The following is a 13,714-nucleotide window of genomic DNA, read 5'->3' as shown; positions in this document are numbered from 1 at the left end:
ATACTAGCAGTCGGCACCATCTTAAGCACGTCTACGTTTGGAGGCCGATGAATATAAGTGAATGATCCTGAAAAATAACGAATGAATGTTCGATAAAATTGAAAAAAAAGGGAATACACCTTCTAAGTTAGGTGACCCTCACCCGGTCATTTAGCCCAACGGTTGTTGATTCTAAAAAAAAAAGTAACGCCCATTGTTAGTTGGTCCATTGGTCTCTGGTATTGGACTCGGTAGGGCGGATTACGGTCCGATCCCCCACAATTGCGATGGGTTATAAAAAGGGGTGTGCCACTTTTGTAACCAGAACCCTGTGCTAATGAAAAGGATCATAGTCGCTAACCGGTTTCCTTACTATGAATGTGTACGGATAACGGGCTTAATGTGATTGCGCTAGAATGAAAAAGAGGTGAAAAAACAAAGAGTGTAGGTCGAGTTATAATGGCATAATTTGGATTGGTTTTGCATAGGAGGGAGTTTTTGTCTGCGAAATGCGGATATGTGTCACTACGGTATCCTTGTTATCAATATCTATTACCTATCTATTTAGCACTAGCCTGACAGCCTCGGGAGAGTTTGGTTTGTTGTTTTTTTTCTAGTATGGAATCCTATGTAATGTGCATAATGAGATGAAATAAATTTGTAGAGTTTTATTGGTTAGCCACTTTATTTTTTTATTTAATTTTTTATTAAGCTTGCAAATGCAACCAACAACTTTCATTCATCAAATAAGCTTGGACATTGTTATGAAAGAGTGGACAAACCATATAATAAAATGTGTTTTTTAATGAAATTTGAAGAACACACACAAAAAAAAGAAAACATTAGCAGACTTGTGGCCTCGCCCTCATGGTTGAAAAACATGATGACTTTGTGAATGGAAAGTTTTCTTAAAAGGCAACATCACTAATTTTGTTTGCAGTTATAGATATCAATAATAGATGTTCCATCTAGGGGTGGAAATAGGCCAGGCCGATAACAGGGGCCTACAGGCTAGCCTATATAGGCTCAGGCCAGGCCACAAATTATTTTTAAATAGAAAAGGCATATCTAGATTGCTCACTGAATAATGAACTAAGAAGAATTTCGGAGATGCATCGCCGAATCTACATTTTATTTATACGGAAATACATCTCCAAATCAATATTTTTACATAATAAGAGTCTCTCACCAATTTTACTTCATTTGAACGAGAAAAAAAGTGCATTTGAAAATACATATCTGAATATTAGAAATAGGGTCATGCTAACGAGTGCCCCAGGGGCACTCTTTAAGCATTCTAAATAAAGAAAATATTCTTTCAAAAGTTCACCATTTCAATTTTCGATGCATTAATTACGCATATTTCCAAGAAAAACTTACTTTTTAAAGCTATTAAAGAGTGCCCCTGGAACACTTATTAGTATTTCCCTTAGAAATATTATAGTCTTTTTACAATGGTGTGAGAGAAGGCATAAAGGTGCAATGAGCATTTGCCATAATTAATTTTAAATGAAATGAGTTGAGATTCTTTTTTTCCTCCAACTTCTGAATTGTTTCGGTATTTATAAATGAAATGAGTTGAGATTCTTTTTTCCTCCAACTTCTGAATTGTTTCGGTATTTATAAATGAAATGAGTTGAGATTCTTTCTACTAAAATACTCATCATTGAAAAAAGACTAAAATAGTCGTTAATTGGAGAAGTTTGCTTGGCAAAGATTAAATGCAATAGTTTTTTATAATGAAAATATTGCAGTGGTTGACATGCAATTAGATAGACATTTAATAATGTGTTAGTATTATTGAGAAAAAAAACTTGTAAATTTTGTCTTAGGATTCTAATAAAATAACATAACTTAAGACAGAAATTTCAAACATCATACTTATGCAATGAAAGGGACCATTTGAGTTTTTGACACAAGGGTCCATTTCCAAACTAACTAATTAATGTTTTGAAAAGGTACTGTACATCACACGAATGATGATTGTCCATTAATTAATTCCGTGATTTCAATTAATTCCAACTGAACCACTTCTTTATTTAATTATTTGTTAAATAAATTGTCTTAAAAAGTATAGAAATGCAATGTTTGAGTAGTGAAACTGATTGGGCTGAGATTTTTCAAAAAATTGTTGCTATTAAAGTGTAATGTAACAAACTTAAGTGTAAAGGATGAATATAATCGGTTATACCGGAACAGTGACAGCAGGAAGTTTCCTGCTATGGAATACCGAATAAGTGTAGCTGAAAATCATGGTGAAAAACGAATCAGATTTTATGTCACCAACATCTTTATAAGTAGCATGCACAGCTAAGATTACAGTCACTACTCATTTCAATTATGACAGTTTGTTACACGTTCTCTCTATTATGCAAGTTTGTTATACTAGTTTCCAAAATTTATCCATGAATGTGGCGAGATGTGATTGATTATACGTGCAAACTGTTTTACAGTGATAGTGCATACAAATTAAATCGAACCTATATACCTCCGTTGACATAGTCAAGTTCCCCAGTCTTCAGTGCATCACATTGAATTTGGTTTGCAGTCACACTGTCATAGGAACAAACCCTGTTGGTCGACACAATGAAATCAAGCTATTCAAAATGGTCCTGACAAAAAAAAGATCATGACAAAAGACTTATATAGGAGGCATCATCAAAGACTGCACATATTTAAGTTATCTGCTTCTGCATTGTATTTTTCTCTAATTATCTAACAAACACAGTAACATTCTTCCATTGAAAATAATAGTCTATTACTACAGAGAATCATATTCCTAAAACAATTGGTTAATAAAGCTAAAGAAACTCTATTGATCGTGTTCAGTCGATTTGGTTTAGTGAACACATTAAAAATTGGTGACTTATATCAATCAATCAGCCATCAAGTTTGCCGTAGTCCATTTGTTACTAACCAAATGAACAGAAATGGAACACAAAATTCAAACTCTGACTGATTGTCCCACTGGAAACACATCAATGCTGCTTTCTCAAGTTACAAAACCTTAATCTTCATCGGAACTGCTATCTTCAGAAATCTTTTCATTGTCATCTGATTCGTTTTTACCCTGCAGTTGAGCACTATGATAAGAGCAATGTAGCTGGATCATAGCATAATAGTAACTTCAAAATATGCTTACTGCCATGTTTTTGTCCCAATCCTTTATTCTTGAACTTGTCAGCATATAATTATCTCGTAATGGAGCCCAAGAAGGTTGTTCATCTTCTCCATTGCTCGTGCTTGCATTAGCCTGCAAATCCAAAATCCAAGAGATTAGATAACTAGACGATAAATGGAAGTTTTCATATTCAAGAAACACTTGCAGCAGCTTATACAAAGAAAATTAGTATTGTATTAAGCATAGTAGTGTAGATCTATAACATCTATCTTATTCTTTTACTCCTGATAGCAGTGTGTACTAAATAGAACATAATATATCAAAGTTTAACCAGTTTGACACTTGACAATTTGTCTGATCAGATAAAATCGAATAATTTTGAAGAAGACCTAATAAAAATAATAACATATCAAATTTATAGCTCATGCACTAATGGTTCTAAAGAGAAAAATAGACACTTAAGATTTATGAATTAGGATTGTAAAAAAGAAATTCAAATTTGTTCCAGCACTCAATTTCTTACTTTACTAGGAACAAACCTATGTTGTCAACAAAAAAGGACTATCAATGAAAACTGACTGAAAGAGAACCAGTTGTAACAATCACCTTTACAGAGGTGCCAACTGCTGGCTTCCCTAACTCCGAAAAGAATGCTTCTTTGGTGCGTTTTCTTAACTCTGCCGCAAGTTGAATATATTAGGAGCCATAATAATAAAACAGATAGGTAAGAACTAGATTAAAAGCTAAACAAAGAACTCTGAAATGGATGGATCCATTTGGGGGAGTAACGGTTCCAAGTTACAACTGCTCATTTTTCAACAGATATATAAAAAATAGATTAATGGTTAACTTTTTCCTCTAATACTTAGAGCATGATATCATGAACAAAAATCAGTGTTATTAATAGTGGATCGTAGAAAATAGTGGACCACCAAAAATCTACTGTGTGGAATACCAGATATCGTTGCAGGCAAATATCCAAACTATTGAAAGAAATCAATAATATATAGAAAATGGAAACTATACAAACCACTCTAGATACATCACATACATGCTTTAGAGGTTTAAGTATTAGGCTGATTATAGGAGTAATAGTACTCTGACTCTTCAGTTATCTATTTTAAAAACATAAAATTTTCCTTTCCAGTATTGAAGTTACAGCCGCTATGGCCGAAGGACCTAATAGATAAACTAGGATAGCGTCGCGCTTTTCATTTATGAATTCTTCAAAATCCACCACGCTATAATGCTATCGCACCACTATTTGATAACACTGACAAAATCAATAAAACTGAGCTTATTTCTCAAAAGACATTGTGTTAAATTTCTCTATATACTATATAAACCGAAACATTTAATCCCCCAAATGAGATTTCTTTTCCATTATTTGATTCAGTTATTCTACAGGTGGACTATTAACTTGAACTTTTCTAATGTCACACACTTTGTTGTTGCAACAACTTACCTTTGGCGTCCCTATTCTTTGAGGGGTCCAGTCCTTTCTGAGCAACTTGTGCCTTGTTGACCTGAAACCGGTGTAACAATCACTTTGATATAACAATGCTAAAGATACATCAAAACAAAGAGAGAGAAGTGAAAAATTAGGAGGAAACAAAATTTGCTTATATGCTAAGACAGACTTACAGCATTGAACAGTTTGACAACTGAAAGAAATCGGAAGTAGTCCATGTTCACAACAACAGTCAAATCAGTAAGAGGAAATGAAAGTCACTAACAAAAATAAAATAGACCTCTATTTAAAAGAAAAAGCAGATCATCTACCTCCTTTGGTTGCTACACTTATTAGAAACTTTTCGTGCGAGTCCAAATAAGTAGCAGGCTTGACATGTCCCTTTTCAGCTAGCTGTAACAACCAATGAGATAGAAATTGTCAGACAGATTACCAGATAGATAATATTTTGCGCTATGAAAACTGGAGATACACAAAATTTTAGTACTATTTGGGATATCATTAAAATCAGTCGACTTGAAATTTGAAATTACCATCAGCTTTTCCTTTTTTGCCTCTCCCTTGACCTTGCGCTCAGCCTCCTCTTCCGCAAAGCTTTTCTATAACAAGATTCTTTTGTGCCGACAATACCGGACCCTATAGAGTTGTCCAAGTTTAAAAAATACCAATCTTCTAATTCTCCAATAAACATTAGCATGTTGTATGATCACCTAACTTACCAACAAGTCATCAGAAACACTCTTCTTTATAATACTCTTGAAGGCCATCTTGAATGCTTTACAACCTTCGGAGAATTTAGTAATTCCTGGCTGAATTTCATCGCCATCTTCTCCTTCATCCTCGGAGAAACTAACTTTAAGGTCACTTGTGTTTCTTCAGCCATTGAATTGTTTTATAACTCAACCTATATGACAAAAAAAAGCCACTAATATGTCTTATGCATAATTTAAGGTCTTTGATGATAAAACGATTATTATTAACAATTGATTTTAAGTATAATGATGAATATTGAATAGAAAGGTGTGGTTTCTCTAATTGTTAGTCAGCTACATAATCCATCAACCTTCCAGATAACAGCAGAAACACAGAAACATAATAAACAGAGCGAAAAACGAAAAAAACTAATTAACAAAATGTGATTTTGACCTTCAATTCTGATTTTGCTTTCCCAATCTTCGATTACGAGGGTTAGGGTTTTTCAATACTTAGTTCACTAGTTCAGTATTCAATTCGTTATTCACTTAGGGATCTTTACAATAAAAGATTGATTTGGCCACTTTTTGGTTAACTTGATTTTTTTCTAAAATTGTTAGTAAAATACTGGTTCGATCACTTATTGGCTAATTGTGGTTTGGTTTAATTATAAAACTATTAGTAAAATATCGAGTCGATCAATTATTAGTTAATTGCAATTTGGTTTAATAATGTAAGATTTTTGATCCATCTTTAGTCTCGACAAGGGTAGTTTCTTGGTTCGATAGAATTTAAATATGTTGTCGAAGTTTGTTCACATATTAATGTTGAAGTCCTACATGATGTAGTCGAAGTACGCTCAAGCATCCAATAGTCAAAATGCTAGGATTGTTAGCCTATCGAATTGGGCTTGTTTGTTTAATCCAATTGTTTAAGTTAGCTTAGTAGTTTATAAATAAACTAGTTCTCTAAGTTGTTGAGAGAGGTTGATTGTTGTTATTCACTTGTAATCTTTAAACCCTTATTGAGTAAGTGAATAGTTAAATAGTTATAACCAATCCTAGTTTTCTTCTTTTCTCTTCTCTCTCTTTCGTGAAAACCTAATAGGGTTTCTTGTGTTTGTTCAAGAAACTTAATCTTTCTCATAATTTTGGTTTGTTCTGGACGTCACTCCATTACAACAAATTGGTGCGGTTAGCCTGGAGAAGAAGATGTCGTCAACGAAGTATGAGATTGAGAAATTCACCGGTGTGAATGATTTCAGTTTGTGACGCTTGAAGATGCAATTCCTATTGATTCGACGGGGTTTTCTAGAAGCATTAAAGATAGCAGCAGCCATGGATACTGTGAACGGAGAAGGAGAAAACACCGATGGTAGAGAAAGCCCACAACACCATCGCATTGAGCCTTGGTGATAAGGTTCTCTGACAGGTTTCAAAGGAGAAGACGACGACAAATGTGTGGACGAAACTCGAAAGTTTGTACATCACCAAATCGTTGGTCCTTCGCATCTACCTGAAGCAAGCTCTGTATTCATTCAATATGAGTGACGACAAAGTCTTGGCTAAGCAGTTGGATATGTTCAACAAGCTGATTCTTGATCTTGAAAATATTGATGTCAAGATCGATGATGAAGATCAAACGTTATTGTTGTTGGTGTGTTTTACCACATTATCATGCTCACTTCAAAGAAACTCTCTTGTATGGAAGAGATTCTTTGACCTTTGAAAAAGTTCAATCTGTCTTGTACTCAAAGGACTTGAACGAGAGGAATGAGCATAAACCATCGTTTGTTGGTGAAGGTTTGTTTGTTAAGGGGAAATCCTCGAAGAAAGATGGTAAGTTTGAAAATAAGAAAGGTAAAGGTCAGCGTGTTATCACTGTAAGAAAGAGGGTCATACACGAAAGGTGTGCTCTTATCGACAGAACAATCATGGTGGTAAGGACAAAAGTAATGCATCCATTCTGCAAGACGAATGCAGAAATGCATGAACCCTAGAAGTTGATGATTTCGTATCGACTAGGCTGGAAATGACAGGTGCATGCGATGATCGACTTTTTCCCCACTGAATTGATTCATGTTGCGCAACTCTGTCGTGCCTCAATTTATCTTGGTTATCAGCATAATGCCTATAAGTCAACCAAACAAGCATCATACATATGAAACACAATGAACAGAGTAATAAATTTCAAAGATCCATCATTGGATTTTGGAAATCGATACGTTGGAAAATTTCAAAGATGCATTTTCGTAAGGTTCTGCATCTCAAAAGAACGTTCATGGAAGAAATGCACCCCATGTAGACATCCAAAATTGATTATTTAAACTACCTATCAAACATATTGTTCGATTAAATAACATATCTAAACTACCTATTACCTAATTGAATGCTCAATTTCTACAAATGTATTTAGAAATAAAAAAAGTTTAGAAACATCAAAAACTTATCAAATGTGAGTTTAGTTTGGTGTTGAGTGAGCTCTTTGATCAATTTGATGTTGATGGAAGAAACTTTGAAGTGAGTTGAATGAGTTTGAGAGAATGTGAGTTTACAGAGTTTGAGAGTGGAGAGGTTGGGAGTTTGAGAGAGTATTTTGAGAAGTGAGGAAGGACAAATGGTCTGGTGCCCTTTTGATTAAAACAACGTCCGGAGATGCATTTCCATAAGTTACACGGAGATGCATATCCGTATTTTTTTTTACATAGCCTTAAGGCCTGATTTAAGAACAAATGTGTTTGCGGTCCGTTAAACAATTTTCTATTTTTATTAATGGACTAGCCCAACATATGTCACATATATAGTACCGTACTATTCTTAGATATCGTCTTATGATTTTTTTATTTTTTATTGATAAGATTTGTTCTCATTGTCGCAAGACGTATTTGGATATATTTGGAAAATACATGATTAATTGTAAGGAATTTTTAGATTTCAAATACCGAAATAACTAGTTAGGAATGTCTTATTTCATATATTTCGGCGAGTCAGACTATATGTGAAGTAAGAAGCGTTTGTGAATTTTTTACCTAGGTCAAAAGATATTCAGACGTTTAGTAGGAGAAAAACATATATGAATGGACTTGATTAAAGTTAGTGGGACCGAGTACTCTAGATTTTAATTATGTGCAAGTATTATTGAAAAGACACTCATAAATTTTGTCTCCGTAATGTAATAGATACTTTAAGACAGAAATTTCAAACATCTTACTCACACAATGAAATACAGTTAGGTATAAAAGAAAGGGACCATTTGAGTTTTGACACAAGGGTCCATTTTCAAACTAACTAATTAATGGTTTGAAAAGGTACTGTACATCACACGAATGATGATTGACCATTAATTAATACCGTGATTTCATTTAAATCCAACCAAACAACTTCTTTGTTTATTTATTTCTTAAAACAAATTGTCCAATACAAATGCAATGCTTGGTACTGAAATTGAATAGGTGGTGGGACATAAAATTTCTCCAATTGATGAAACATTGAAAACTTCATAGTAACAACTACCTTCAAATTAAACAAAGACAACATAACTCTTCCTCTGGCTTTGTTTGAATAGACAGGTCAATGCTTGTTGTGCCCACAATGAATTTATTTAGTTTTTTCTCAGCAGATCATAAAATATAGCTGGCTTTCTGTATTCTGACAAGCATATAGTCTGTAATCATAACAACATCATAATGTTAGTTTCATAAAATTGTGGATCACCACTCATTAACAAAATTAAGTGGTCACACATGTTGTGTTTTAGGCTTTTAGCAGCGCTTTAAATTACGGTTGTGGTCACATTACAGCAAGGTTGCTATATTTTAGACACATTCGCAGTTGCGCGTTTTTTAAAACCTTGATTACCACTAAATTTATATTTATTTATATTAACTTGTAACGCAAGGAATTATATACCTGCATTGCATATGCTAAGTGAATCAGTGTTGCTTCAGCCCAAGGCTTTCCTATAAACTGAAGACCAATTGGTAAACCCAATTTATCATATCCAACCTGTTTCATAAAACATGATTGAGGTGAGTAGTGTAATATGACAAGTGAGAGTGTAAAACATGACTATAATCGGTTATACCGGAACTGTGACTGCAGGAAGTCCAAGGAAGTTTCCTGCTATGGAATACCGAATGAGTGCAGCTGAAATAATGGCCACAAATGAATCAGTCTATCAATACAATTATGATAGTTTGTTACGTCGGTTTGTTATATTAGTTTGTTACCTCCGTTGACATAGTCGAGTTCACCAGTCTTGAGTGCATCATTTTGAATTTGGTATGCAGTCACACTGTCATATTGTCATATGCATTAGGCATATGTAATCCAAGAAAAAAACTGTTACATATTAAAAATGTGCTAAATTTGAGAAAATGGAACAAACCCGGTTGTTGGCGACACAATGACATCTGCTTCGGAGAATATTTTGTTGTGAAACTGCAATTGACGGTTCCTGTATTCATAAAACGCGTAACTATGAACTAGTCCTTTTGCAGGTAATTTTTCATATCATTCAATGAGAAAACTAAGTCATAAATTACCTCATCTTCTGAGCTTTAATATACTCCATGCTGCTGAAAGCACCATAGATCTTAACTGCTACTCTTGCATCCCATCCGAATTTGGCTAAATTTCTTCGGATGTAATTCAATGATGTCAGTAATCATAACTCCTCTTAATTTAGAGGGAAATAAATTATAAGCACAACGGTTTAAAATTACATACTTATCTCGAAAGGAATCAAGTGAAGTGTGACATTCTGATGCAATTGTTACATAATGTGCTAGGCGCATTTCTTCGATTTCTGGTAAAGTTACATCTTGAATCTTGTATATTTAAAACAAAATTTGTAGGTTAGTAAATAATCACTTTACTCAGGAAAGTTGCATTGGTTTTATTAGATGTTTTGTTCAGAATAGCTTATACATAAATACTTTATATGATAAACGCTTATGAAATAAGCACTTAAATATGCAGTTTGGACTATATTTTGAGGTACCTTCCAACCAAAACGACCGTGGAGCTTGCTTAGAGCATGTGAACAGCATAATCTGACATCATCACTACAATCATCAAACCACTAATTTATGAAATTAGTGGTTAAGTGACATAACAAATGTTAAAACAACCTAACTTTTTCCAATATACGAATAAAAAAACGAAAAAAGTATATTCGAAGCGTGAAAAGATATTTCTGACCTTGCCATACTTTGCCAACTTGATGTCTGATAAGGACTTTGTTAAAGGCAGCAGTGGAAGATTTATCTTGGCCTAATGTATTGCTTAAAATACTTTCATTAGTTTACAAATTCACAAGAAAATCGGTATTTTGTGAAATTGACAAGTGATCAAAATCACTTGAAATTTAAAAAGAATAAGTTCCTTCTTACAGGCAAACTAGAGGGCAGATGAGACGGAATTTCGCCGCTGATTGCTGCATAACTGTAAATATTGAAATATTAGAAGCTGTAAAACCAATGCTAAAACTTAAAGAAAAAAAATCATGGAAAGGACGAGTACTAACGCGATCAATGAATCCTCAACCGTGCCCGCTAGTATTCCAACCATTCCAACTGTCCAGTTTAGAGGAAGAACTCTGAATGTAACAAAGTATCGTTATTCTAAATCGTTACACAATGACAATGACATTCCTCCCCAAGTATATTTCAATCGAATACTCACCCGTCATGAGGTATGCGACCAAAAGTCGGTTTTAGACCAACTACACCACAAATTGCTGCTGGCATCCTTACAGAACCTCCCCCGTCGACACCAAGAGCAATAGGACACAACCCTGCGGACACCACCGAAGCAGATCCACTAGAAGAACCTCCTGCAATCCTATTGACATCATATGGATTTCTAGAAGCCCTGTGGAGTGTAAATAAAAAGCCAAGCTCTTGTCAATACAAATTCATTTTTTTATAGCTTAGTAGACAAGAAACCGAAAAATGTAACAAAAATGTGAATACAAGAACTATAGTATATATAACTCATGGTTTCTTACCCGTAATGTGGATTTATACCGCTAGTTCCCGCGCCAAGTTCATGCATATTAGTCTTTCCAGCAAGTATGGCGCCGCATAATCTTAAACGCTTAACACAGCAAGCGTCTTCCTTACAAGGCCTTTGTTTGTGCAGCCACTTTGTACCTCCTACACGACAGATACCGTTTAAAAATACTCGAGTCAAGTGAATAGAATTTGCGAGCGAACACATTTCAAATTTTGCACTACCTGTAGTAGGATATGGTAAACAGTCTATTTCATCCTTGATGGCAACGAGAACTCCATCAAGCACAGAGATAGGTTCCCCTATAAAAAACAACATTCCCCAAATTAGCATCAAAACTCAGAAGAGGGTTGGAAGACAAGTCCAATCGCTTCGATAAAGTACCTTTCTGATACCGAAGAGTCGATTCATTGGCTTGTCTCAGTATATCTTCAACATTGTAGTTGATGAAGAATCCCATTTGAAGTGGAGGTTTCGAAGATTCATTAACAGAAGCTATAAATCTTTCTGCAACAATGTTTGGTGTTATATCTTGTGAGGTGTAGGCTCTGAAATAGTCCATTACGGTCCACCGATTAAACGAAGGCTTTGTTCCATTAATTGGTTTTTCTAAAGTTGTAGGTAAACAATCTATTGCAAGATGAACTTTTTCTGGTGAAGTCAAAGCAGAATCCAAGCATTTGACTTCTTGTTCTTTCTGGTCTGCTAGATTAAACTCAAAATCATAAACACATTAACACGAAACGAAATCTGAGCTATGATCATTGAAAGAAACTAGTTGAAAATAATTTAGAAACCTTCAAATTGATGTAAGGGAACATAAAGTGGTGATTCTTCTAAATCTGCATTTGTAATATGCTGCAAATTAAAACCAAAAAAAAAACTCAGAACTTGACTAGTCTCTCAAAGTTCAAAAAGTTGAATCAGAACAAAATTTTGTGAAAAACATACCTTATGAAAAAGATTATTTCTCTTCAATATATACAACAGAAAATTTCCAAATATACTCTCCAAAAACCAAGTGAAAATCTTGATCAAAATTCCAGCCATGCGCGGAGCTATCATGATCATGATTGTTGAGTATTACAATTAAGAAAGCGAAAAAAACATCATAAAAACCTTTCTATAAAAGAAACTATACCAATAATTTCATGTCATATCCAAATCAAGAAACTTATATATTAAAAAAAAGAATAGATTATGAACCTTTAACATTGGCTTGGAGATAGAATTCAGTGCTATCAGGGCCTAAGTTCACATCTTTCACAGGCTTGTAAACCACACCTTTGGTTTTGAAGAAATCCATTATTAGTCTAAGGAATTTGTTAATCTTTAGAAGATGAACAGAAAAATGGAAAAATGAACAAAATAGATGAACTTGATGTATATATATTCCTAATTTTCATAATGATGATTTTGATTTGGATTTGGATTGATAACTACTAGAAAACATGTCATTTTCATTAACAATGAGCATTTTGCATGAAAAGAACTAAGAACTCAACTTTATATTCCTCCTGCTATTCTTATTCCTGCTTATATATACATAGAAGATTCCAAATTCAAAAAAATTTAAAAAAAAAAACTCTATTTCATTAATATAAAATTGTTTTAGTTTGTTAATTTAATTGACAAACATCAATGTGATCAATTTTTACACTTTTCTAAAACTCAACAACTTCAAAAAATTACTTACATTTTTAATTAATTATTATTGGTGAGATATCTAAAATATTTGACTTTAATTATATTTAATAGAATATTAAACGTGTTTAAATAAGAAATTTAGAATTTATTAATAAATATTTATTAAAGGGTATATGATGTATTTCAACACAAGAGTAAATAGAATCTACTCCTCTTTTACGAAGGATTGCAAAAACTATCACCCAATCATCTGCTCTTAGACCCTGACAGAACTCTACGTCATCAAATGCAAAAATAAATAAATTTAAGATTAAATAAATTAATGCTACAAATGAAAATGTTAAAATTTAAAATTGTAATTTAAATGACCACTCATTCCTGCTTATATATACATAAAAGATTCCAAATTCTATTTTATATATATATATATATATATATATATATATATATATATATATATATATATATATATATATATATATATGGTTTTTTACTTTAATGCATTAAAATTTGAGTGGTCCATTGAAAAAAAGTTGTTATATATGATGGTTGTAGCATTTTTGGGGTTGACTACTAGAAGGCAGATACACGTTGATGTAATGTCCTATAAATTTCGGCCATTTAATGCTTTGTCATAGGGGTCTATGTAAATGTTTGGTTTTAAACTAGTGATAAATTTAGTTGGAATTACGATTCTCATCTACTCGGTTGTAGGGGAAACCATATCCTAAAGCCGTCTAAATGAAGTAATGGAATATGTTGAGTTTGATACTCTTTCATTTATTTATT

General features: G+C 33.4%; 1 protein-coding gene and 1 pseudogene across 2 annotated transcripts; both read right to left on the bottom strand.

Moving 5' to 3' along the window:
* Positions 1 to 1,574: 1,574 nt before the first annotated feature.
* LOC131607629 (uncharacterized) lies at positions 1,575 to 5,446 on the bottom strand (annotated as a pseudogene).
* A 3,273-nt stretch (positions 5,447 to 8,719) lies between these two features.
* LOC131607628 (fatty acid amide hydrolase-like) lies at positions 8,720 to 12,711 on the bottom strand. 2 transcript variants are annotated; one of them, XM_058879606.1, is made up of 18 exons: positions 12,485 to 12,711; positions 12,230 to 12,336; positions 12,076 to 12,136; positions 11,663 to 11,983; positions 11,503 to 11,580; positions 11,274 to 11,421; positions 10,949 to 11,137; positions 10,791 to 10,862; positions 10,657 to 10,708; positions 10,466 to 10,537; positions 10,266 to 10,346; positions 9,992 to 10,092; positions 9,808 to 9,900; positions 9,651 to 9,719; positions 9,493 to 9,557; positions 9,348 to 9,409; positions 9,173 to 9,268; positions 8,720 to 8,927 (listed from the first exon to the last, which is right to left on the bottom strand). In XM_058879606.1, exons 1-18 carry the CDS (start codon positions 12,582 to 12,584, stop codon positions 8,865 to 8,867), a joined length of 1,830 nt encoding a protein of 609 aa, XP_058735589.1. In that variant the 5' UTR covers positions 12,585 to 12,711; the 3' UTR covers positions 8,720 to 8,864. The 2 variants fall into 2 exon arrangements, with proteins under 2 accessions (XP_058735589.1, XP_058735590.1); XM_058879607.1 differs by having other exon boundaries at positions 11,663 to 11,980; positions 12,485 to 12,706.
* Positions 12,712 to 13,714: the final 1,003 nt, after the last annotated feature.

This window comes from Vicia villosa, linkage group LG5, assembly GCF_029867415.1.
Source record: "Vicia villosa cultivar HV-30 ecotype Madison, WI linkage group LG5, Vvil1.0, whole genome shotgun sequence".
Taxonomy (NCBI): Eukaryota; Viridiplantae; Streptophyta; class Magnoliopsida; order Fabales; family Fabaceae; genus Vicia; species Vicia villosa.
This window is presented reverse-complemented; position numbering and strand designations above follow the sequence as displayed.